Below are 23,727 nucleotides of genomic sequence, written 5' to 3' on the forward strand. Positions count from 1 at the left end.
TACAATTCTGTTATCTTTGGTGAACTCCAAATCGATCGATTACTCGCGATAGCCTCTTAGCTTGTTCGTACCTTTTATTCGTATCAGATAAACACACGAAAATTTTCGCCGTTGCTTTCTACCGCTAGCATACAGACTCCAAACTTTTATGTACATGTTACGCGCGCACACACACACACACAAAATATCGTTTTTTTTTAGAGCTCTCTTTTTTAAGACGTTATTTATAGGTTTAATAAATACTGTCATCAGAATAATAACAATAATAATAGACCCCAAGGACGTCTGAAAAAGGCGCACGCGGTCGTCCTCGTGCTCGTCATCGCCGCGATACGCTTTCATCCGAGATTCTAGCAAAGTTGGAGCTCTGAAATCCTAAACGTGCGCGGGGACAGCGATAATTATCGAGAGTAGGACGCCTCTCTCTCTCTTTCTCTCTCTCTCGCTCTCTTTCTCTTTCTCCGCGCTACCATCGCGCGGTGAAAAACGAGCCGGCATACGTGACGAAATGCGGTCGGTCCTCGCGCGTGTATCGCCGACGAGGCCGCGGGATATCGGGGCGCGTACAGGTACACACTTGTCGCGTATTCGCGTTCGTGCGCGCGCGACGGTTACTCGCGGTAAATTTACCCGCGAATTATCGCGAGAGCGAGTTCTCCTTACCGCGCCTCGCCCGGTCTCGCCTCGCCTCGCCTCGCCTTGCCGCGCCTGGCCGCGCTGCGCCGCGCCGCGCCCGGTGTAACTCCGCGTCGAATGCTCGTACGGATTTTAGGCCGCGCGCTCGTAAATCCGGCTCTCCCTCGGGGATTGCTGGCGGAGGTGGCGGGAAGGATTTAAGGGTTTTGCTGCATCCGACATCCTCTGACCCTCTCTCTCTTTCTCTCTCTCTGTTGAGCTTTCATATCTCGTACAAAAGACCGGCAAACCTCGGCAAATGTTATAAATATTACGGAATTTTCTTATGTAATTTTCTATGTACCCAAAGCATGAGAGTGGTCCGTTTCGTGCCGACGGACACGCGTTTCTCGTTCTTTTCGCGTACAATGCGTGACTTACGAAACTGCCTCGACAATTTCAAAATATTATTTAAAACGGTTGATTGATCTATCTAAAAACTCTTAAATATAATGTAAATATAATTGTGGGCAGATTCGAGCTGGAATCATTTTGTGCGTTAAATAATTAATAAATGCTGCTAATAACAAAAAGAGATATAATGTAGAGTAGAATCGGGAGAGAAAAATTTCTCCGATTTACGAGTTTATTTTTTTTTTTTTAATCATTTCAATCTCTTTGGGTCCGGACGATTTCTGAGTCTATAGGGTAAAGAATCCACGGACACTCTCGTCGCAGAGTCGAACAGCGAGATCCTTCTCCTCGTCATTGTCGATGGGTCAAGTGACAGAGAGAAAAGAGGCCGAAAACGGTCCGACGAAGGGCACAGGAAGGGAGACAATTCGCGAACGCGAAGGCAGGGGAGGGACGGTTCCTCGCGCCGTTGGTGAGAAGAGTGGGAATGCGCGCAAAATGTATCCTGACGTAGCGCGCAGCAGGAGATGGAGGGGAGGCTCGCTGACCAGTCGACCGCCTCGACAGCAGACACGGAGTTCGCTGCGTTTAGTTGCGCTTCGTGTTCGGCTGCGACATGAGGAGGCGAGTGTACGCGGTAGTACGAGATACCGGTAGTATTGTGAGAGGGTAGTGATAGTTCGCATAGCGGACATATCGGAGTCAGTCTCAGTTTGAGTCTTGCCAAAGGGCAGCCAAAGTCGACGCAGTGCCGGAGTGCATTGGCAATCTCGTGGGATACACAATTTAAACATACGATCGGCGAGGAGTCAGCACGAGTTAATCCCTTCGACGGTGGACACTTGGAGTGGTGAGTGACAATTTTATTATTTTGGAGTCGGAGTGTGGATCGCGCGTTAAGGGTGTTACGAGTTTTTAGCCCGCGCTTTCCCTCGCGGTCAAGTCAATCGCGCCCGCGATAGTCAAGTCAATCGCGCCCGCGATAGTCAAGTCAATCGCGCCCGCGGCAGTCAAGTCAATCGTGCCCGTGCTAGTTAAGTCAATCGCGCCCGTGATAGTCAAGTCAATCGCGCCCACAGCAGTCACTCTGGGAAAAATATAACCCACTTTGGGGCCCACGATTTTAGATAATCAAATTATTTGGATATCGTAACTCTAATTAACATTTTGGTTAGTGCCCCTTAAGTGAAAATTATTTTTGCGTAACTGAATATGGACAGAACTAATTGAGAGAATTGAGAGAATAGGATAACTTAAAAATCTTTGAAATAGATAGAATAGCTAATTACGCGATTTTTAGTTACGCGTAATCGTAGGCGCCAAAGTGAATTATTTCCGTCTTTATTTTTCCCAGAGCAAGTAAATCGCGCCGGTAATAGTCAAATCAATCGCGCTCATGATAGTCAGTCGCATCCCCGCGATAGTCAAGTCAATCGTATCCGGGACGACGCGAGAACGCGGCGTAATCGGTGTGTTTTCCTCCTTTTGTTCGCGATCGTGCTCAATCTCGCTCGCGAACGACGCGACTAGGCGACGAGGAACTTGGACGTTGCGAACGCAGAGAAAGAACGCGAAGCCAGACGAAGCCCGCGGAACGGACGACGCGCATCGCGGGGTATTACGCGGTCGCGACGCGTCGCGTTCGCGAATCTCGCGAATCAAAACAGGCGTTCTCGGACAACGACGACGAGCGCGCCGGCGAAAACTGATCTTCGGGCCGGTGCGCGATCTCTCGTGCCGGAACGTATGTGCCTATCGCCGTCTCCATTTCACCCGTTTCGTCTATCTCGCTCACGCTCCGACTACCACCCCAACCATGCGATTCCGCGTGGTACAACAATAATATCGTTTCCCGCGCGCAGTGCGGATTGGCTGGTGCAGTCGCAACCGTGGAGCGGAGAGGAGCGCCGGGGAGCACGAACACGCTTCGTTTTACTCGCGCTAGCGCCGTCAACGGGAGAAGAGCAGCGGTGGAGCGGTGAAGCGGTAAGGTGTAGAGCAGCCAGCGGCAGCAGAGCCTTGCTTCGACGGAGGGCAGGAGAACGCGTAGGAGGGGAGAAGAAGTGAGAGAGAGCGAGAGAGAGAGAAAGAGAGAAGAGGTGGTGGTTGTAGCCGCCCGACCGACCGACCGAGTTGTTTCATTCATAAAAAAGTTCTTTATTACTCTCTGTGAGCGCATGTGCTATTCCACCACGGAGGAGGAACGAGTACTACTACTCCCCCGACCGGCTGCGACGGCGTAACCGCGTTTACACACAGTATTATTTACTACTGTGCGAGATACGAATCGGCGCCACACGCCGCACCGGCAGCGCAGCGTACGGATCGTTCCGTTTTCATCTCCGCATCCGTGCCAGTCATCTTCGCGTTCATCGTCCGGAGAGAAACTTAGTGTGCATGTGTCGATCTCAAAACGAACGCATAATTTAAATGTCTTTTTTATGTATTCTTACGCGCGATCCGAGAATAGACTAAGTTGAATGGTGCGAATGGTCTAAAAATTGTTCGAGTTATCGAGTGAAGAGGGCAAGTGGATCAACGAACGCGAAATCCGGGTGACGGAGTCTAACGTCATTGCGAAGAACTCTTGACAGCAACCTGGATCATTCACAAGAAGCCGCCGTGGATCTCTCCCCTGAAGCGGGGGGAGCTACGGATCGGAGGGATCGTAGACAACAAACTCGCGAGCGTCGACAGCATAGTTTAAGCTATCGTCCAAATTACAACTTGTCAGGATACGATACTCTAAACGTCAGCGATCCTGGTCCTAGTACGAGTCAATCGTCCAGACAAACGATGCCGCGGAACGAATCATCGAGATCCGCGGGCAAGCGACCGATGAGAGCAATGACGCCACAAGAAAAAATGGATGCTATCGGCAGAGTCCACGCTGGAGAATCCAAAGCGGCTGTGGCACGTGATATCGGTGTGCCCGAATCGACTTTACGCGGATGGTGTAAGGCGGAAGACAAAATCCGCGCTCAATTAAATAATGTAAGAACTACGGGGACCTACGATCATATTTTGACGTCCAGTTCGGAGAACAGCGATAATAGTCGAGCGGGATCCTCGTCACGGTCAACGCCAACCCAAAACACAATGGGAATGTCGACTTGTGGAGTTGCAGAGAGAGTCAACGAGGAGCTTGAGGCCGCCGGGCCAGCGCCAAAGCGACCAAAAATGGATAACAATTTGACATCCGTTGCCGCTGCCGCTGCACTTAACATGAATAACATGAATAACATGTCGACATCGGCTCGAACACCTTTAGTCAGTGATATAAATCCATTGTTAACTAATACATTTCTCTATAATATGCTCTCGCTGACCGATGAGAAGACTCTAGCCGCAATTATGAGAGGTGCTTCTTCTTCTCCTCACTCCGCATACATAGCGCCTGCCGTGAATTTTCTTGAGAGTTTGCATAGGAACAACGGTGCGATGGGTAGCACGATGGCGATGTCAATGGGGAATATGTTGCCTACTGGCAATGCGGTAATTAACGGCAAAAGAAGGTACAACACTCATGGAATTGCACCAACTGCGGAGATACCGCCGAGAGTCACAGCGAGGAGACAAAACAATCAATCACCGAATGCGGAGAAACCGTCCGGAAGCATCTCCCAACCGACGAACAATCGTGCCTCCCCTATGCCATCAACATCGGCGAGCAACGGCAGTGTGGCGAATAATTCAAAATCGTCCAAAGACTGTAAAAAACTTAATGACATATTACTTCAACTACGACAACCAGGTGTCGGACAGCCAGAGTGTAGTATTGCAGAAATACTAGCCAATAATGCGATGAACAATAACAATAATAATGTCGATCATGTTGACAACGAAACATCTGAAAACTCCCTTCCGCCGGAATTTGCTGTCGTGTTAGAGTACGGTACTAAATTCGCAGATTGGTTACAAAAATATGGATCTGCCATCTGTACCTTCCGCCAAGTGATTCAGATAAGGGATATTTTAAAAAACATGTCGAATATGTCGAAACGGGCGGAATCGAAGGAAATTGAGCCAAAGGAAAAGAGTAACGGTACGAGCTAGCTGAAACAACGGAGAAAGTGACGTGTGAATAACTTATAAATTAATTTTTGTATAGAAAGAATTGTACAAAATTATATGTACATGTATGTAGGTAAATATGTGTGTGACTGTGTGTACATTTGTATATGTGTATATGAGAAAGCGTTTGCGTACGCGGTGCACAAGGAATGGGACAATAAATAGCGGATCTGTATAATCCTGTATGTACATATTATATATATTAGTATAGATATGACGGATCCGCCATTTATTACTTCATTCCTCCTTGTTTTATTAGCGTCTTGCAGAATGTGTTTGACGAAACGCGGACGCGATGTTCAGAGCTCCCGCAGGTGCACCTTTTCCTATATTTTTCTACCTCTTAGGGTAGTTACTTTTATGTTTGAAAATTTATTATTTTCAAAAGGATCAGGTTTTGTTTCAAATTAAGACGACATTGGCATGGATATAACCCGGATTGCGCGCTATGATAAAGAAATTGAAAGAGGAAACGTATAAAAGAAAATCTTAGATTGGATTAAACCTTAGAAGGTTTGTTGACTTACCATAGTAAAAGCTTCGTCTAATGGCTGATATTCGATGTGATCACTGATGAATTTTACACATCCACGCCACGTGTATAGTTCCGGATACGGCAACGTACTTCGTTTCATATTGGTAGATACAAATTTCTACGCAAAGTAGAAAAGATCCATTCTAGTTGTCGCAGCGTAAGATATATTTTTTGCGTTCCTCTTTTGTATTATTAAATATTTCTATTACTTTATCGTATTAATTAAAAATTGGGAATTAAGTCAAACATTTACGTACATTCAAGCCGTATTACGTACAACTGTTTCTGTGAAATGATCGCGTATGAAGATACATGATAGAGAAATTTTCTTTTCTTCTGTTACATAACCAAAACGAAAAACAAAAATTCAAAAAGTTTTAAAAATTAGTTGCACATTCCTTTATACATACTGCGAATGTTTTTACAATAAATTAATAGTAATAGTTGAATATCATATTTAGTTAATACGGTAGCAATCCTGTGTACGGCATTAGTATTTTGTATATTCGCGTTGTATTTCCTTTTCCAGTTTTCCGACTCTAACATGACAAATTTTAATAACATGAGAAAAATAAAAAAAAAACATTTAAAAAACAAGAAAAAATATTTTTAAAAAATTTAAAAATGAAATGCAAAAAATATTTTAAAAATTCAAAATTTCTTGAAAATGTCTAAAAAATAAAAAATTAATTTCTTTTTTATATTTTTTCTTAACTTTTATGTAGGGGAAAAAGGGGTAGTCTCGGCCATTGAAAAAAATTAAACTTTCCGTGTGTTTACTATCAGTGTTTTGTTCTTTCTGCACTCATTTGTGTCCCACTAGACACGTGCGGTTAGTTAACACTGATAGTAAACACACGGAAAGTTTAATTTTTTCCAATGGCCGAGGCTACCCCCTTTCCCCTTTATATTTTTAAGTAATTTTTTCTCTATTTTTATCTTTATTTAGCTAAAACGCTAATGCTGGACATACGATTAATACTCTATTAATTAAATCATGTAGCGTAATATTGTATAATATAGTTTTAAGGATATAATTTTATGATGTAAATATGAAAATTCATATACCAAAGGAATACAGTCGAGCTGTGACTTACAAATAAGACTGAATCTTGCACTTATGTGCTAATTGGTATAGGCGATTTATTGTAAAAATATTCGAATCTATCGCGTTACTTCATACGCGATTATCTCATTCAGTACTGACGTGTAAAACTGTTGTAAAAGCGCGTACAAAATGTAATCACAACGATGTGAGAGACTTATAAAATTGCACAAGTGACGCAATTAAAAACCGATTTTTAGTAATATTTTCAAAAACATCTTTGGATTTTTTAGATATGTAGTTCGATATTTTGTTTCTAATGTTTTTCAAAATATTTTTTATTTTTATCATATTAGTAAAATTTGTCATATTAAAGTACGAGAAGCTGGAGAGGCAAGTGCAAAGCGAATCTTAAATCATTGGATATATCTTTTTATGCAAAATGATTATTGCACGTAAAGACTCTTTACCGAGATATATTATTGACACAATTTTAACCGCGCAACACAAATCGCGCTTAACGCGAAATCTCTCCTCTCGGTTTTGCGTCTATCTTCCGAATGTACGCCCGACAACTCCAGTAACAGTTTCCAATTTTGTATTGCATGGAATTTTGTAATCAGCGTTCACGTATAAGTTTTCGTTATTATAAGAAATTGCGGACTATTATAAGAAATTGAGCGAAACTTAATTAGGACAATTTAAGCATACGAATTTCTCGTATTTTAATGATGATATTTGATTGCGGTCGGTATAGACATTTTATTTCTGACTTTAATTTTTGTAAAATGAACGATAACTTTGTACGGAATTTAAGAGCAAATTAAAAAGAAAAAAAAATACACAAAATAAAGATAAAAATGTAAAAATTATTTGTCTTAATATTTAAGATCCATTAATCCTTAGAAAGCTATGTAAGTTCTTATTATTTTTAATAAAAATTAATGAGTGACATGCTAAATTAAATATTATCAAAATTCTATTTCCTAATACGTCATCTATAATGATGCATGTACATACTATATATCTTAATATATATTTGATAGATAAATGTATTTCAATTTCCCCTCAATTGTTTCTTGCATTATACAGCATAAAAATTATATATGAAATTTATACTCTAAATTCTATCACGAATTACAAATTGTCTAGAGGAACTTTTAATGGCATTTCAAACAACTTTTTCTAATACCATGTGATTTCACATATTTTAACTATACAATAGTATAGGACGTATGATCAGCTGATGTTGCGATCAGCTGATATTACAAACAGCTGACTTTTCAATCAGCTGATTTTGCGTTCCATTGGCCAGACTTATTACATTCTTCCTGTAACAATCTTTACTTATAGTATTTGTCAATTGCAAATACAAAGAATCAAGTTGCTTTGCAAAATTCTCGACAAACAAAGTAGTTACAAAACACGCAGCTTTTATAAAATAAATTCTCAATTAATATGCCCTGCTTTTTACCTTCTATAACCGGTATTGCACGATTTATCGGGTCCTACTAATTTGAAGAAGAAAGAAGGGAAATAATTTGGCTCAATTAACATAAGATGTATGCAATAATTAAGATAGAAACGAAGACTTTGCTTTTATTACATTGATTTACATCGAGAGGCCGGTATTATTAAATAAGAATTGAGATATTGCTCTTTCGAGATTAAATTTTACCCACTTGTACACGACATTCGTTCTCGCAGGCCAACAATAACGGTCGGCGATTCGCGTATTTCGCATGGATCTGCCGGCGGAAGTTCTCCGCGTACCACAGCAGCAGTCGCTCCTTGTCGCTGACGCAACGATAACTGTCCGGAAGTGATCGCGCATAGAGATCCTCCGTGATTGTCGATACATCCGGCCAACATAACTTGATCAGACACAATTCGCGTTGCACTCGCCGCAGGATCTCCTCGACGACGGTACGAACGGGTTTCCCTTTTCCCTGTTTCCCATCCCCTGGATGTTCACCCGACAGCGACGAACGGAGATCGTCAAATTCGTGACTCGTCACGACGTCGTTCATTGCGATGGTAATTCGATTGTCCGACGTGGGGTGTGAAAATGCGCGTTTGACCAACCGACCGACCGCGAATGTTTATTAGCACGATTACGATACCGCGATTCGAATTCGCATCGACATGCAAACAAGCCACGGTCGCTACGGCAACGCGATGCGGCAAGCGGCAAGTGTATCACGCCGTGGTGTCACGGTCTCATGGGAAAGTACCGTAGGTGGCAGCATCAAGTGGAATGCGGATAATAGAAGCATTGAATACTTATCGGAAGCTTTTAAAATGGATATTTATTTACGAGTAAAGGTGAGTATTTTTTGGTAAAGATCTTTACGGGAAGCTGGCTTTTTTTTGGCGAAAAACACTCACAGACATTTGAAGATCTCAATTCAAAGAAAAACTTGAGGTTTTTTGGTTCGAGATCTCTTCACGCGAGAAGTGGAAAATGTTTTTTATTTTAATGATTATTTTAATAGAATGAAAAGTTTCGGTGTTCTGTTTACATAGTGGTAACAGAGAGAGGATGACGCTTTAGGTATAGGTAGAGCAAGTCTGAAAGTGTGAAATCTGTATTGTCATCAGTCATCACAGGTAAAGGACTTGCAAGCTTTATTTGTGGCAGAGATATATGTATTGTTTGAAAACCCGAGAAAGGAGAGAAGGCTTTTATTTTAATAATTATTATATACAGAACACAAAAATCTTCGATTATTTGTTTAAACTTGATGTCGATAGAGAAGAAATCATCTCAAATGTTGAATCTAATTGTGTGAAATCGATAATGTCGTCACGTGAAGCTGCAGGCACTGATGCCAGAAATGAGATGCAGCCTAGCTCGTTGAAACGGGAGAGATGAAGGAGGTACTCATACAAAAGAGGTGCCACTTGGGGCGCTACGTTGATTGCATACAACCTGGCTTCTCTTTTGTATGCGTATCCCCTCCGTCTCCATTTCGACGGAACCGCGTTTAACTTCTGAAATTACTGGCTGTAGGTAGAATCGTACTGATCGATGTTCCATTTACTTGTCGTTCATTTACTCGCGTCGGTATAGGAAGGAAGCTGCCTCAAATATTATCAAATTGTTAAAACGATGTGGATAATAAAGATTTTTAAAACATTTGCGTTGACCGCTTCATGATAAAACGGGAACAGACATATATTGCAGAAGGTAACTAGCATGTTGTGTTATCCATCATCGGTCTTTCCATTTCTTCATCTCTTTTAGATCGATTTATAGTTTCTTTATTATAGTTTATTTAAATCTAATGATCAATAATTAAGTTCTATTACATTCGTTCTATTAACATGCGCGCGATTCTCGATTCTGAGTAAAGTCATTTATCTAAGACCAATGATTCTCTTGGAGAACATATAAGCCTTTTATATAAGCGAATACTCACGACTCGTATTCGCAAAGTATTCGTTTGTGAGTACTCGTGAGTAAAGAGTACTCACAAACGAATACTTTGCGAAATAATCCCGACAATTTCTCGCCGGCGAAAGACAAACTAATCGCGATATTATTCAACGTAAAAACGAAATTCGAAATTATTTCATCGCTTCAGGGATAGAACGAGGAAGAGTTGGAGAAAATTCGTTAAACACGGGAAACTCTCGATGGTATCGCGACACCGAAGCCTTTCGCATGCAGTTAAACCTTTTTGGAACAAGAATCAACGGCAGCCGAGAACGATTAGGATACTGTTTTCACTTATGCTTATGTTTATTTATTAATTTTTTAGACGGAAGTCATCAAACTTGAAAATTTAATAAAAATATTCACAGTGAGCACTCCTTCTTTCTGTCTCCCGTACGTACTAATTCATTCTCTCTCACTCGATTACATATTCTCTCACTTGGTTACATGTTCTCTCGCTCGGTTACATATTCTCTCGCGCACACTCTCTTTCTCTCTCTCTCTCTCTCTCTCTCGCTTACTCTTTTTCTCCCTAACGCATTCGCTTCCGATCAGACATTCGTCTCTGTTACCTGCACGGCCGTAACGTTAGTTGCGCTCAGAAAATACAACGCTCGAGTAATTAACTTCCGAAAAACATATCGGTATCGATTTGGAAGTATGTTATACCTAGAAATATACTCCGTTCCAAATGTTATTCGAAAATTGTACTACCATTGTGTGTTCTGTGCACAACTATTCATGAGCTTATCCGCAGATATCGGCCAATATTTTTTTATCGCTATTAAATTCGTACCAACTTTCGGTACTTGGATGTGTCCATGTATATATTAAGAGTGTGTTTGTGAAATGTGTATATATGTATGTGTGTTGTGTTTGTCGTGTCGCATAGCTGTGTGTTATGTTGCATGGCTATGTGTGTAGTATAATGTATATGTACATTCAATTATTAATAATTATTATTAATAACAACAATAATTAATACGGATAGAAAATCATGTTTCACGTTGAATGACTTAGTTCGCTGAACATTAATTCTTCAATAGTACTCCATAAGTAGTGAAGTCGTTACAGTTCAACGATGTTCTCGATTGTTCAACATACACGTTCGGTCAAGCGAGGCCTTTCTTTTCTATTACCACACGATTTGCTCGTCTTCCAAGAGAAAAAAAAGAAATCTCGTCATGGAGGAGCTTTCGAAATCTTCCCGGTTCTAAAGTTAACGATTGTTGCTCGATCGGAGCTGCCGACGACAATACACAAAACTGTGATCTTCACTATGTGTAACTTCACTTGATTAAAGATTACGTTAACAGCGTCACGCTTTGCAATTAGTGAACCGACAATACAATATCGTCCGATTGTGTTCGTCCTGATTGTGCGGATTCAATCCAAGATAACGACCATGTCATCTTGACGACCTGCTCTTTGGAGGTGAAGCGGATTCAGGGGAAGCGACATTCTGCGCCACGGTTTGCGTGCCGCTCTTCGTAACTCTACCGAGGACAGGGCTCTTCTGGCTCTTCTGCAATTCGGTAAATTAGAAGAATTAGCATAGCAAATGCATGCGTTATTACCATATAATCATAATTATTAAAACATTAAGAATTAAGATAAAAAATTATTGTATTTTTTTTTACATTATCTTACTTCTTTGAAATTATTTTCATTACGTAATTAATAAATGTTATAATCAGAGATTTTTTAGAAATGTCTTTACATTCTTTACATTGATTATTCCTCGAGATTTATGCTTGTCTTCGATCATCTGACTTTTTATACTAACTTGATCTGTTCGGTGGCGCGGAAGTAGACATCATCAGGCGCATCCATCCACGACATGACTTGTTTACGCGCGTTACTTCTGGATAGCGGCGGACCATGAGGCAGCGTATGTGGATGAGAGGCCCTACCATTGAGAGGTGGCGCGAGAGGAAGAACTGCGGGCGCGGGGTGCTCCAGCGTGTGCTTCGGATGCAGTTGCTGTGGATGATGAGTTCTTTTCGGGAGCGGTGCGCCAGAAGGAAGCCCTGCGTTCAGGGCGATACCTAGAAACGGAAAGACAAAGACTCGTGACAATTTTAAAGAACACTTCAGTTACTTTGATATATAATCGTACTTGCAAGATATCTTCATGGCGTGTTAACGATTATCAATATTAATATCACGTCAGAAAAATATGCTTTTCTAAATTATTTAATGTGTATTAATACACGATTATAAAAATCCCATTTGTCAGGTACTAATCGCTATTGATATAAGATCTTGTCTGGCTAATATTTCTACATAAAAAGACAAATTATTTAAACAGATTCTTGCTTAGACGCTTTATTGAGATGCACATAAAATTCTCTTTTTTTCATTACTTATAATAACAGTTTATATAAACGAAAAAGGTATTTTGTTTGGGTATTCCCTATCTAAGAATTAATTATTATTGTTACCATTAATCAATAAAAAAATCTTGCATTTGCATAAAATTATCTTTCTATCGTAATGAAACACGAATGATATTAAGCGCATTGAGCGTGATAGTGAAACTTACCATCTGAACCGTTGATTTCGTCGAACGGTCTTGGGCGTTTCAAGATATTCTGCTGGGTCGACATGACAGGCTGCGGCTGGGGTGGCGTCAACGTGAGCCTGTCCACCTCAGGCTTGTTTGGTACCCTCTCGTATAAAAGACTGCCATCTAAAACGTTAATACTTTGTGATCAGATAATGTGTGTCATACACATATGTATATGAAGGTAATTAACTAAATTATCTCTAGTTTTATCAGTAATACAAATACTTTGTAGTGTAATTTCTTTCTGCTTCGTGTAAAATTATCTCAAACAAGACGGAATACGAAAATATTCTGTTGTATATACATCATTACATACATGCATTATAATCGTGTTGTATTATAGTATACATATAGAGAGTAAACTGAAATAATCAAGAATGTTGGATAAATAATGAGATAATATAATGAGTAATATTCCCAATACAACAAACAAAAAATCATCGCGTTCTTCTTAACAATCTTATAATATATTACAGGTATATACCTACTTCATTTCTTTATTACTGAAAAACTTGTCAAGACTACCATCTCAAAAGATCTTACATACCTTACCTGATTTTTGTCTAATTTTTTAAATCATGTATATGTATAAAATAAATGCATGTTATGTACCCGGTGCTTTTGGCGGACGTGGAAATGAGACTCGGTCGGGCTGCTTGCGTTGCGCCGGGGAAGTCAATGTCAGCCAGTCCCAGTCGCCGGGTTGCCGTGGTGCTGGATGATCGCCTAGGCGCGAGGCGATGTCGATCACTTTAGGACGCGTCCGAAGTCGTACGGCGCGTGAAAGGAGACGTAGCTCCGAAGGTGTCTTGGATGCTAGCTGGGCGCATAGGTGCCGCAACGGCGCGGCATTCACCGGCTGATGGGGCGCCCGCGCGGCGTGACGTGTGCGCAATTGCACGGCGCACAGACGTCGCGCGGCACGCGCCAACAAGGAGGTGCGCAAGTAGAATGCGGACCGGGTCTTCATGACCGGTCGCGGCGATCCGCCGCCGCCGCCGCTTCCGGCGGCGCCGCGCAGATCCACTCCATGTGCGCTCGCATAGTGACGGCTCAGGTGAGCCTTCAGTTTGAACTCCTTGCCGCAGGTGGGAATGCTGCATCGATGCGGCCTGTGCGCGCCGCCCATCCCTTTGCTCTCTTCATCCGATCCGGCGCCAGTACGTTTCCTTTCGAGATCGACGTCGTCTATGCGCGACGGCACCTATTTCGTGGCAAAGAGAAAGTGGCATGAGATGTACAAGTTCGTCATTACCGCGACAATCTCGTTGAAGTGATCGTACGCATACCTTGAGCCCTCCGTACTTCTTCCAATATGTCCAACAGGGTTGACAGAGACGGTACTGCATGTGCGGTGGTCCCCAGGCATACCACTGTGGACTTTGGACGACTTGACAACTCTCGCATGGCTTCCCACCGACTCCGACCATAAGTATTCCAGAATTGTCGCCCACCATACTACCGTTACTATTACCGTTCAAAATGCTGGTCGGCTTTCCGTTGTTGTTGTTGTTACTATTGCCCAGAGGTACAATCGTGGCGGTGGAAGGAGCGGTTGTCGACGCGGGACTCTTGTTGTAATTCGGTATGTATACTTGCTTCAGTTTACTTTCCGCCTCTACAGCTTTTACTCTTTTCTGCTGGACATACCGATCCGTCGTTTTCCACATGTAATAGTACTCAATTACATTCTTCAGCGTTTTCCACGGTAACTGGAAGACATAAGAAACGTACGTTAATAAACCTGCTCAAATGTAGCTACGTTCTTATTCATTCATACGTATTAATTCGCGCTTACAAAGTCCGCTCGTATGTCGGCGAAATCCTTCCCATATTTCTCGAGCGCCTCTTCGAACAGATTCGCCTCGGACGCGCTCCATTCTTCCATCTCGTCCCGGCACAATACGGGGCCGGTGCTAGGTACTAGAGACGCTAAGGCATTCGATAAGTCATAGGCATGCAGGTGCAATGTGTCCATCGCGTGAAACTGCAATACAATTGACAAAATTTAATGACACAATACTCTCTGTAAGAACATTTATTTATCTATTTATATTTATCTGTCCGCAGAACATGCGCCAAACGGAACGTCCCTCACCAGAGTGATGTCTCTAGATGCAGCAGCTGCGGACATATGCAAGGAGGGCTGCTTAATGGAGGACGAACAGTCTAAGGCTCTCGCGAAGGTGCCTACTGATCTGCTAACGACGAGGAATTGATCAATTTGACGATCTGTCAAATTGTGTCTCGGAGTCCAAACCAAGGTCTCCAAGTCTTGTAACCTGCGAGAATCCGCCTCTCTCTCCGCGAGCGTCAAAACCGCCGGTATATCTGTTGCTTGATATCTATTACCTACTCTAATTTCGCCTATAACATAACAAGTATTAAGTTAATCTCGATTCGCTTCTCGTATATCGTTCGTAATAGAAATGTGCACCTTGATATCTTACCTTTGTCAGCAAGCAAAGTACGTTGAGCAGGATCAAATACTAAGCAGTAAAAAAATGAATCCTCCTTGTTCAGGTAGCTCGTCAAGGATTCGGTTTCATTCAATAACGTAACGCAGCATTTGCCCCTAATATGCGTGGCGGGCATCGTCTCCACTTGCCGCGATAAAAACAGTTCCCTGTGTTTCATTTGGTGACGTTGCTTAGAATTTAACTCCGTTACTCCTCCAGGAACACCTTCTTCCATCCCTATACACGACGAAAAAAAAAAAAGCGAAATAATATTCGTGTATCTCGTGAGATAGAATATCATTGTGTAAATCAATATAAGTTCGAATAACAGAAAAAAAAAGAATATGTTATCAACAATGAAAAAGTTAAAAAAGCTGAATAATCATATATTTATAAAATAATACATTTAATTTTCTAAGCAAATAATTTTAAAACTTGAAACCATAAATTGTTGCACTTTACTTTTCATTAATATATATATATATATCGATTGAAAGCAGTCACATCACTATAAGGAAGAGATTATTTTCTAAAGAACATGCAGAAGAGGTATGCAATAACGGTAAAGCCTATCGAAATATAAATATAAAGAAGATAAACATAAAGGCTAAACACGCGAGGAGACGAAATGCTTAAATCCTCATACTTGAACATCCATGAAGCTATTTTCATTTTTCATTATCATCTTTGTCGCTCGTACTTTTAACTAATTGTCTTAATAATTTTTGTAATAAAATTCTATATCGATTTGGTATCGAGTGGAAGTTAATTCACGCGACGTCTTGTAGCTTTCGGTTAACCCAAGACTAACGTACGTCCTGAGTACCTACAGCATTATCTTTTTAATTAATCTCTTACTCGTCTCATCTATTTCGCAGGAAGTTAAAGTATTGAAGTAAATGAAATGTGGGGATACGGCAGAATCAATGAAAACTCGAGCGTGGTATTGAACCAAAAAGAGAAACCTCAGCAAGAGCGGGCAACATAAAGGCAAACGAAGAAAAATTGCAAGGCAAAAACAATAATCTGCAACGGAAAGGCGATTAACTGTCGATAAAAAATTACGTCGTTTAGAGAAGCCTCAGATTACTAAAGTGTCATCATATATAATGCGGCGGGATTCTTCTTTTTATGTATATGTGAATGATAGGTGAAGGTGTGCCACGTCGACGAGACTCTAGCTGAACTAACGGGAGGATCGAGAATATTTAAAGCTGGCGATACGATAAAGATGCCGGTAAATAAGATGTTCGCGAGAAAATCTACTGTTCTAAATATAAGAAGTTGAATAAATACGAAAAATCAATAATACTGGGCGAGGTATTTATATGAATGTGATTGTGAATGAATGATTTGTACGGGCACTTTTGTGATAAAAGTCACCGAACCCCTTGTCAATTAACTAAAAGAAAGGAGCCCGGCTACGCCCAATTTGTTGTCTCTTTGGCCTTACAGTGAAATTTGCCTTGACTCGCGACATACACCAAGATTACAAAGAATTTTGATAAATCCCGCCGCTAAATCAATAGCCTTGTATCGTCACTGGCTTCTATATAAGACTAATGAGATAATCAAAAGATGCAAGTTGTATGCCGTTTACCGACGAATCTACGCATTATTAAACGCTTTGTGTGTGTGTATGTGTGTATGTGTGAGAGAGAGAGAGAGAGAGAGAGAGAACGAAAACACTTATCAATTTCAATTTTACCAATAACATGTTAAAATAAGATAAGGTTTTACAATTCAATACATAACTTATATTTCTGTGTCTAGCTTAAATAATTATTTATTTTAACGTCAATTTTATAAGACTATAAATAAAAATGTATTATCAGTGAAGTATTAAAAAATGCTTGTGCTCAAAAACTGATCTCGCATTACTCGAAAAATGTACAAAAATTAAATTTTGTATGCAACTAAACGTACGGATTTTATACAAGCGAAAAGACATGTGCGTTTATACGTTCCTTACAATTGCTACTTTTGCAATCGCTGTTTCGCAGACGCAAAAGCTCGATTAGATTCGTCGGTAATTGGTCATCTTTTGATCGACTACTCTCACTCACCATGGGGCTCTTGGGCCTCCGATAATGGGGCCTTCAGCCAGCCCCCTTTCCCGCCCCCTTTGATCATCACTTTGGGCCCGATAACATCTTTATTAGTCATTTCCTTAGTAGTGTCGGGATTCTCGAGTTTCTGATTCTGTGTACTCGCAGGGGATTCTGACCTCTGCTGCTCCGCGCTTGCCACTGGAATTTTCATTACAAGACACCCACTCTACGTATTTCTCGTCTTTCTAATCTTGTACAGAATAGGACGCAGGAAGGATACGTACGACTGTGCTATAAAGCGCAAATACCATATCTTACAGCCCTTACGAGCTCTACCGTGTCATCCACCTTACGTTCCTTACGCTTTTCTATCCTATCGATTCCGTACACGCCGGCCGAACGAACACGTCGTCCGGCTCATCAAGCGCAATCGTGATTGCGCAATTGCGTTACGTGCGAAATCGCGATCATGATTATCTCGGCCAATTCCGTCCGCGTTTCTATTTACAATTCATAGCTCCACGTCGTATTTTCATTCGTGCGACGACGTGCGAGATCAATACCTACGCCACGTTGACCGTTCCTCCGCAGGAGAGTGGATCAAAATACCACCTCCGGCGTCGAACCCTAGCATTTCGAATTTCGCGGACGTATGCATAACGCGATGGAGTACAGATACCCCATAATTAGCGTATATTTTCGCGTGGCCCGAGTGGCCCTTCGCATGCCGGGCGCTTCCTCGGCATGGAAAAGCGCGCGCGGAACAAGAGAGCGGCGGATCGTCAGCGCGACGTTTTTGCATCCCGCGATCGACCGGCGACCGCGGGGCGCGGAACGAGATAAAAATTCATTACGCTCGGCCGGACTTTCGCCGTCCGTCTAATTAGCCGTTGATCCTTCCAACGCGGTCCGTACGCGAGCGTTCCGCCGGCCGGCCGGCCGGCGCGAGCACGGGCCGCGACCGATTTCTCCATAGAGCCCTTTTCCTTCGAACCCCCTTCGCCCCCTTCCGTTCTCCGCTTGCAGTCACACGCGGACACACCCGGGTGCGATAGCGCCCGTAGTGCGTGTGTATCGACTTCCGCGAAAGACAAAGGAGAAACGTATATTCCTTTTTTTACACGAAAATTCGAAGTACATACCTCGGAGGAGCAAGAGAGAAAGAGAGAGAGAAAAAGAGAGTGCGAGAGAATACGACGAAAAGGGGGAGAACCCAATTCGGAGCAAATACCGCCGGACGAACGCATATACATGGACGACGAGGCCGTTACATACATGTGTGTATATATATATATATATATATATATATATGTATAATACATACACATATACTCAGAAACACAGACAAAGAGAGAAACGTGTACATATATATTATATATATATATATATATATATATACACATAGGGCGCGAAAGAGAAGAGGAGGAGAAGAGGAAGAGAAGGAGAGGAAGAACGGGGGGAAAAAGGGGGGAGCCTGGCGAGGCGAGGGGGACGAACGTACGGGGGGGAGAGAGTGGTAGCAAATGCTTAAAACGAAGATGGCTAGTGGGGCCCACCATTTTCGCCCGGGCACACACGTACACACGTGTCGGTGTGCGTCGGTGTGAGGGAATACACGTAACATATACCCAAGCAACCCCTGCGTCAGCCATCCATTTAGTTGAGGGTGGTGGGTGGACCGGGAGTGGGTGTAGGGGGAAAAAGGGGGTGGTGGAGGAGGAGGAGGAAGAGCAGGCGGAGGAGGGCCGGGAGGTAGATGGAGATGGAGGAGGAGGAGGAGGTGGAAAAGGGGGACCTAGCGGGTGCACCAGCGTCCCCCCTTTCGTCCACCCCCATCCCCCCCAGGCAGATCGATACAACCCCCGTCTCCCACAACCCGCCCAACCACCCCCGCAACTTTACTTATTATACATTCCCACCCCAAATCCCCGCGTCTCATTATCTTTGTCATTGCGAAGGAAAAATCGAGAAAGCCCCGGGATAATGTGCAACTCTACGCGCGCGGCGAGCGAAACAGAAATGCGTGCGTGCGTGCGTACGTGCGTGCGTGCGTGCGTCTGCGCGTCTCTGTGTTGTATGCGTATACGTGCGTATGTCTCGTATGGTCTCGCGTGTCTCCTGGGAACGCGATTTTTTTTTTCTCTTTCGATCCTTGGAGAACGGATTAATATCGGACCAGTAAGCGGATCTCGTATCGCGTCCAAGATCAGCCACGCGCGAAATGTTCGCACCTCGAGCGCGAGACTTCCTAAAAAAAAAGCGCATCCTCCGGGATTGATCGATCTAGGAAGGAGTGCGAGAGGACAATTTTTCGGGAACCGGTTATTTCCTCTCTAATAGAGACACATTTACGTAGATTTTCGCCGCGATAGATTCCGCAAATCGAACTAAGCTTCCCCCCTCCTCGCCCTCCCCCTGATTACAACCGTGTTATACGGCGACGATCGCAAAGGCAGTGACGACGCCTCGCGACTCTTCCGGCTCTGTGCGAGTCATATTACACGGCACAGCACACACACGCACACACAGATGCACGCGGTGTCGCACGCGCTCTCCCCCCCCCCTCCTCTTCTCCCCCCGATATCTCTCGAATTTTCGTACCGCCTGTATCGCGAGAGAGAGGTGTCTCTCGTCAATAATGATTGCCAAAGCGGAGAAAATCGATACCGCCCGGAAATTGCGGCCAGAATCTTCCATGCTGGAGAGATGAAACCGTGCTCGCGGATGAATTTTCCTCACCTATGAACGGTTATCGATCTGTACGCCGGCGAGCGTTAAAACTAACTCGTCCTTCTCGTATTTTATGGTAATTTCAGCGTCTCGCTCGTGTCGTCGCATTTTGCATACGCTCGAAAACCGCGATTTCGCCGGACCGCCGCGAGCGGGGTAGCGTCGCGCTTAAGGAGAGACGATCTCCGACGGGCGAGATACACGCGGCAGGAGATTTTCGCTCCATTTTTTTTCCCGTGTCGCAACTAACGAAAGCAGGCATTCGTGCGTTGTTAGTATTAGTAGTAATACGTTAGTATACAATTCAAAAAAACCGGAGACTGTTACAAAATCGCATATCGGAATAGATCTTCTCGAGAGGAAGCGTGTTTTAGCTTACATCTAGAAAAAGGGAAGTATTATTTTCCTCGTACGTGAAAATATGTGCGTGAAGCGAGACATATATATAGGAGAAAAATCGGAATAATTCTATACTAACGTGAGACTCTCTGAGAGAGACACATGGTCTTCCCACACCTTTTACAAATATTCACGATAACACGATATATAGCTTTGCGCGCGTGGACGTGTGTTACTTACATTGATGTTTGTCCGCCAGCATAACTAAGGTAGCCGGCAAATCCCTCCGCCTGAAGAAACACATGACTTTTGCCTCCACATTCCCGTTCGCGGTCTGGAAGAAACGGGAAACGAAAAATAAAAGGTTTAACGGATTTTTAACGCCGAGTCTAACCACGGCAGCTTAAGCGTATGCGTGTATCTGCATTATTAAGAGGACTTAAATATATTTAGATACGAGAGTACGGATGAATATAAATAGCCGGTCGATCCTCATTATAATTTCTCGCTAAAATGCAAAAGCGCCGCTGCTGCGCCGCGAGAGACTCCGCTCTTAATATCTTACCTTATTTAATTCTTCTATCCTCCTAATCTGATACGGCGACGAGGTGGCAGTCTCGAAATACACGTAATCTAAAAAAAAACAGCAATCGTAAATCAACAATCTTGCAAAAAGAAAGATGCGAGAGAAAAGCGTATAAGAACTATAAATTATCCGTCTCAATGAGCTTTAAATTGTCTCGCGTTTGGCATAACCGACGTCCTCTCTTGAAAAAGGGAAGAGAGACCGGTGAAATGGATCTTCTCTAGATTTTTGAGATCATTCTTGAAAAAATTCGTTGAGGTAAAGGCGGAAGTAGAGATTTCGGCCGGACGTGCACGCTGCCGCTGCCGTCGCTACCGGTGATACAAAATCGAAAAGAGAGGGAAGAGTAGGGGTGAGAGGACGAAAGGAAGGGGAAAGGGAAAACGGTCTCTCGCTCTCGTCGCCGAGATCTAGTGCGCGGCACCTCGTGTACGGCGCATCGATACAACGAATACGGCGGGCTCCAGGCGGTAATCGCCAGGATCCAATTTTGATCCGCGAGATTTGTCGCGTAAGAAATTAGCGTGACCTGGACGTGAGAGAGGACGGTTGCACGGGGGGTGGGGGGAGGGGGAGGGGGGACGCGGGGGAGGAAGGTGGCGAACGAAGGGCAGGGGGGAAACACGGGACAGGGAAGAGAGAGAGAGAGAGAGAGAGAGAGAGAGAGAGAGAGAAGAGAGTCAAAGAGAGCGAGAGAGAGAAGGAAGAATGGAGGAGTCGGATGGGCGAGGAGGGGGGGAGGAAAAGCCGGAGCGTAGGTATAGGACGTTACCGATGGGGGGAAGAAGGGGGGCCGAGGGGTGGCGGAGAGGACGAGGGAGATCCAGATGAAGAGTGGAAAGAAGAGAGGGCGCGCGGGGAGCGGGGGCGAGCGGTAAAAGCGGGAGGGGAAGGGGGAAGAACGCGCCGCGCGCGGAGGGTATAGGGGACGCCATTGCGATGCCATTTGCAAACATTAATTTCTCGGAGTTAATTAAAGCCGCTATCTCTCTCTCTCTCCCTCTCTTCGTCTCTCACATTCTCGAATTCACGAAAACGACGACGACGACGACGAGGACGTTGACGATCGACATCGCTATCGTCGTCGTCGTCATTGTCGCTGGACAACGTTCCCCTCGACTCCGGAGTCCGGACAACACGGCCGCGGAATGCATGCGGTTATACTTTACCTCCCACCCGGTACATGTTGGCCGTCATGTCGTTGGCGTCCTGCGTGGACCCGAGAGCGAAATTGGCGTTCTCGTGGTTACTGTGGCCCTCGTGGTATTCGGCCGGCATCGGCATCAAGACTTCGTCGTCCTCCGCAACGTGTGTTACAATCCCCCGCGGTCGCTGCCGCCGATCGCGGCACTCTCGCACTCTCTGTCTCTCTCTCTCTCTCTCTCTCTCTCTCTCCCTCTTTCTCTTTCTCTCTCTCCCTCCGTCTAATTATCACCGTCGCTCTCTATCTTACTCCGGCAGTTCCCCGCGTACTCCCTCTATCTTTCTCTCTCTTTCGTCACCTGAACGGTCAACACCTCGCGGCGAACTCACTCCATCGTGTTTGTTTGCCCATCGTCGATCCGCCAGTATTAAACTTTCGTTGCCGTCTGCCTCTCGCCGCCAGTGCGTCCTCTGTCCGTCTGTCTCTGTTCTCTCTCTCCCGGGGAGGAGAGGGGAGGGGGGGGATTTCGCTCTTTCTATTGCCCTATCTCCGTCCTCCTCTGTCTCTCCCTCTTTCCGCTCCGTCTCTTTCTCTCTTTCTCTCCTTCCTTCCTTCCTGCCCTCCCTCCCTCCCACCTGCGGGGGTTCGCACGGTCGCTACCTGTGTCTTCTCCGTCTCCTTCTCTCCCGCGGGCAGGAGTACTATGTGCGTGCTGCCCACCGTCGAACTGTTATTCACAACACTCAGATATAACGTTCCGCGGTTCCGTTCGGCTCGTTCCGTTTTTCAACGACACGCTCACCCGACGACGGACGAACGAGCGAACGAGCGAGCGTGCGTGCGTAAATGCGTGAACGCGTGAACGCGGTGCGTACGTACCCGTGAAGAAACGTGCGTGCGTGCGTGCGTGCGTGCGTGCGTGCGTGCGTGCGTGCGTGCGTGCGTGCGTCCGTCCGTCCGTGTATGCGTGCGAGCGACACGCAGCACGCAACACACCGGGAGGGCGGGAAAATCCCCCGTACGGTCGGCGTCGATTCACGCGACCGTCGGTCGACGAGCTCTCACACACACACACACGTGTCACCGTGCGAGACGCCGGGGCTAACAAGGTCGTCGGCGACCGCCGCTGCCGCCGCTCGTAGCATCGAGGCCGACACGGCCCGCCATTTTCGTTCGTCGCGGCGGCGAGCGCGAGCCGCTAACGCGCGGACCGAGGGCTGCGCCGGAGTTGCCTCTCGCCACCCCGAACCCGAGTCGCCCGTCCGTCCTGTCCGCGCGAAGGCACCGCGCACCTACGTGTCCCGCCGTCCGCGTCCGCGTCCGCGTCCGCGAGAGACCCACCTCACCCGTTCGCACACTCTCGAGCGGCGTCCACGGTCGCCGCGTCGCGTATAGTACCACGTCCCTTGACTCGCGATCCACCGCACCGCTCGCTCGCGCCTGTGCGAGTCGCGAGAAGCCAACGCACTCCCCGGCGCGTTCGAGTAACGGAGAAATAACCGATGGCGAGCGCGAGCGCCGCCGCGCGGATCTGCCGGGGGGAATCGCGCGAGATAAAAACCGGACGGCCCGTCTAGAGACTTTCTGGTCGAAGCCCGAGACGGTGACCCGCGATTGGTCCGCCATTTCTCTTTAATTTGTACTAGTTTTTCTAAAAATTCTATCTTGATTGAATATAATAAATAAATTGGCACTTTGAAGATTTAATTTTTCTTTATACTACTGTA

At 44.7% G+C, this 23,727-nt stretch overlaps 3 protein-coding genes across 5 annotated transcripts; 1 reads left to right on the forward strand and 2 right to left on the reverse strand.

Moving 5' to 3' along the window:
• Nucleotides 1–954: 954 nt before the first annotated feature.
• On the forward strand, nt 955–7,555 carry Dan (uncharacterized). The gene is made up of 2 exons (XM_071702803.1): nt 955–1,879; nt 2,892–7,555. Exon 2 carries the CDS (start codon nt 3,826–3,828, stop codon nt 5,083–5,085), a length of 1,260 nt encoding a protein of 419 aa, XP_071558904.1. The 5' UTR covers nt 955–1,879; nt 2,892–3,825; the 3' UTR covers nt 5,086–7,555.
• Nucleotides 5,610–10,300, reverse strand: LOC139770692 (dynein regulatory complex subunit 7). Its single transcript, XM_071702810.1, has 2 exons — nt 8,366–10,300; nt 5,610–5,756 (listed from the first exon to the last, which is right to left on the reverse strand). Exons 1-2 carry the CDS (start codon nt 8,711–8,713, stop codon nt 5,610–5,612), a joined length of 495 nt encoding a protein of 164 aa, XP_071558911.1. The 5' UTR covers nt 8,714–10,300.
• Nucleotides 10,301–10,404: 104 nt separating this feature from the next.
• Mta1-like (metastasis associated 1-like) lies at nt 10,405–23,489 on the reverse strand. Of its 3 annotated transcripts, XM_071702791.1 has the most exons (13): nt 22,880–23,489; nt 22,026–22,727; nt 20,836–20,903; nt 20,511–20,604; nt 17,217–17,399; nt 15,142–15,387; nt 14,790–15,058; nt 14,490–14,678; nt 13,981–14,403; nt 13,304–13,895; nt 12,668–12,814; nt 11,909–12,170; nt 10,405–11,647 (listed from the first exon to the last, which is right to left on the reverse strand). In XM_071702791.1, exons 2-13 carry the CDS (start codon nt 22,138–22,140, stop codon nt 11,509–11,511), a joined length of 2,727 nt encoding a protein of 908 aa, XP_071558892.1. In that variant the 5' UTR covers nt 22,141–22,727; nt 22,880–23,489; the 3' UTR covers nt 10,405–11,508. The 3 variants fall into 3 exon arrangements, with proteins under 3 accessions (XP_071558892.1, XP_071558891.1, XP_071558893.1); XM_071702790.1 differs by having other exon boundaries at nt 22,026–23,489; XM_071702792.1 differs by lacking the exon at nt 17,217–17,399 and having other exon boundaries at nt 22,026–23,488.
• Between the last annotated feature and the right edge of the window lie 238 nt (nt 23,490–23,727).

The sequence above is a fragment of the Temnothorax nylanderi genome, unplaced genomic scaffold, assembly GCF_030848795.1.
Source record: "Temnothorax nylanderi isolate EJ_2023f unplaced genomic scaffold, tnyl_v1.0 TNYL_tig0031_pilon, whole genome shotgun sequence".
Classification (NCBI taxonomy): Eukaryota; Metazoa; Arthropoda; class Insecta; order Hymenoptera; family Formicidae; genus Temnothorax; species Temnothorax nylanderi.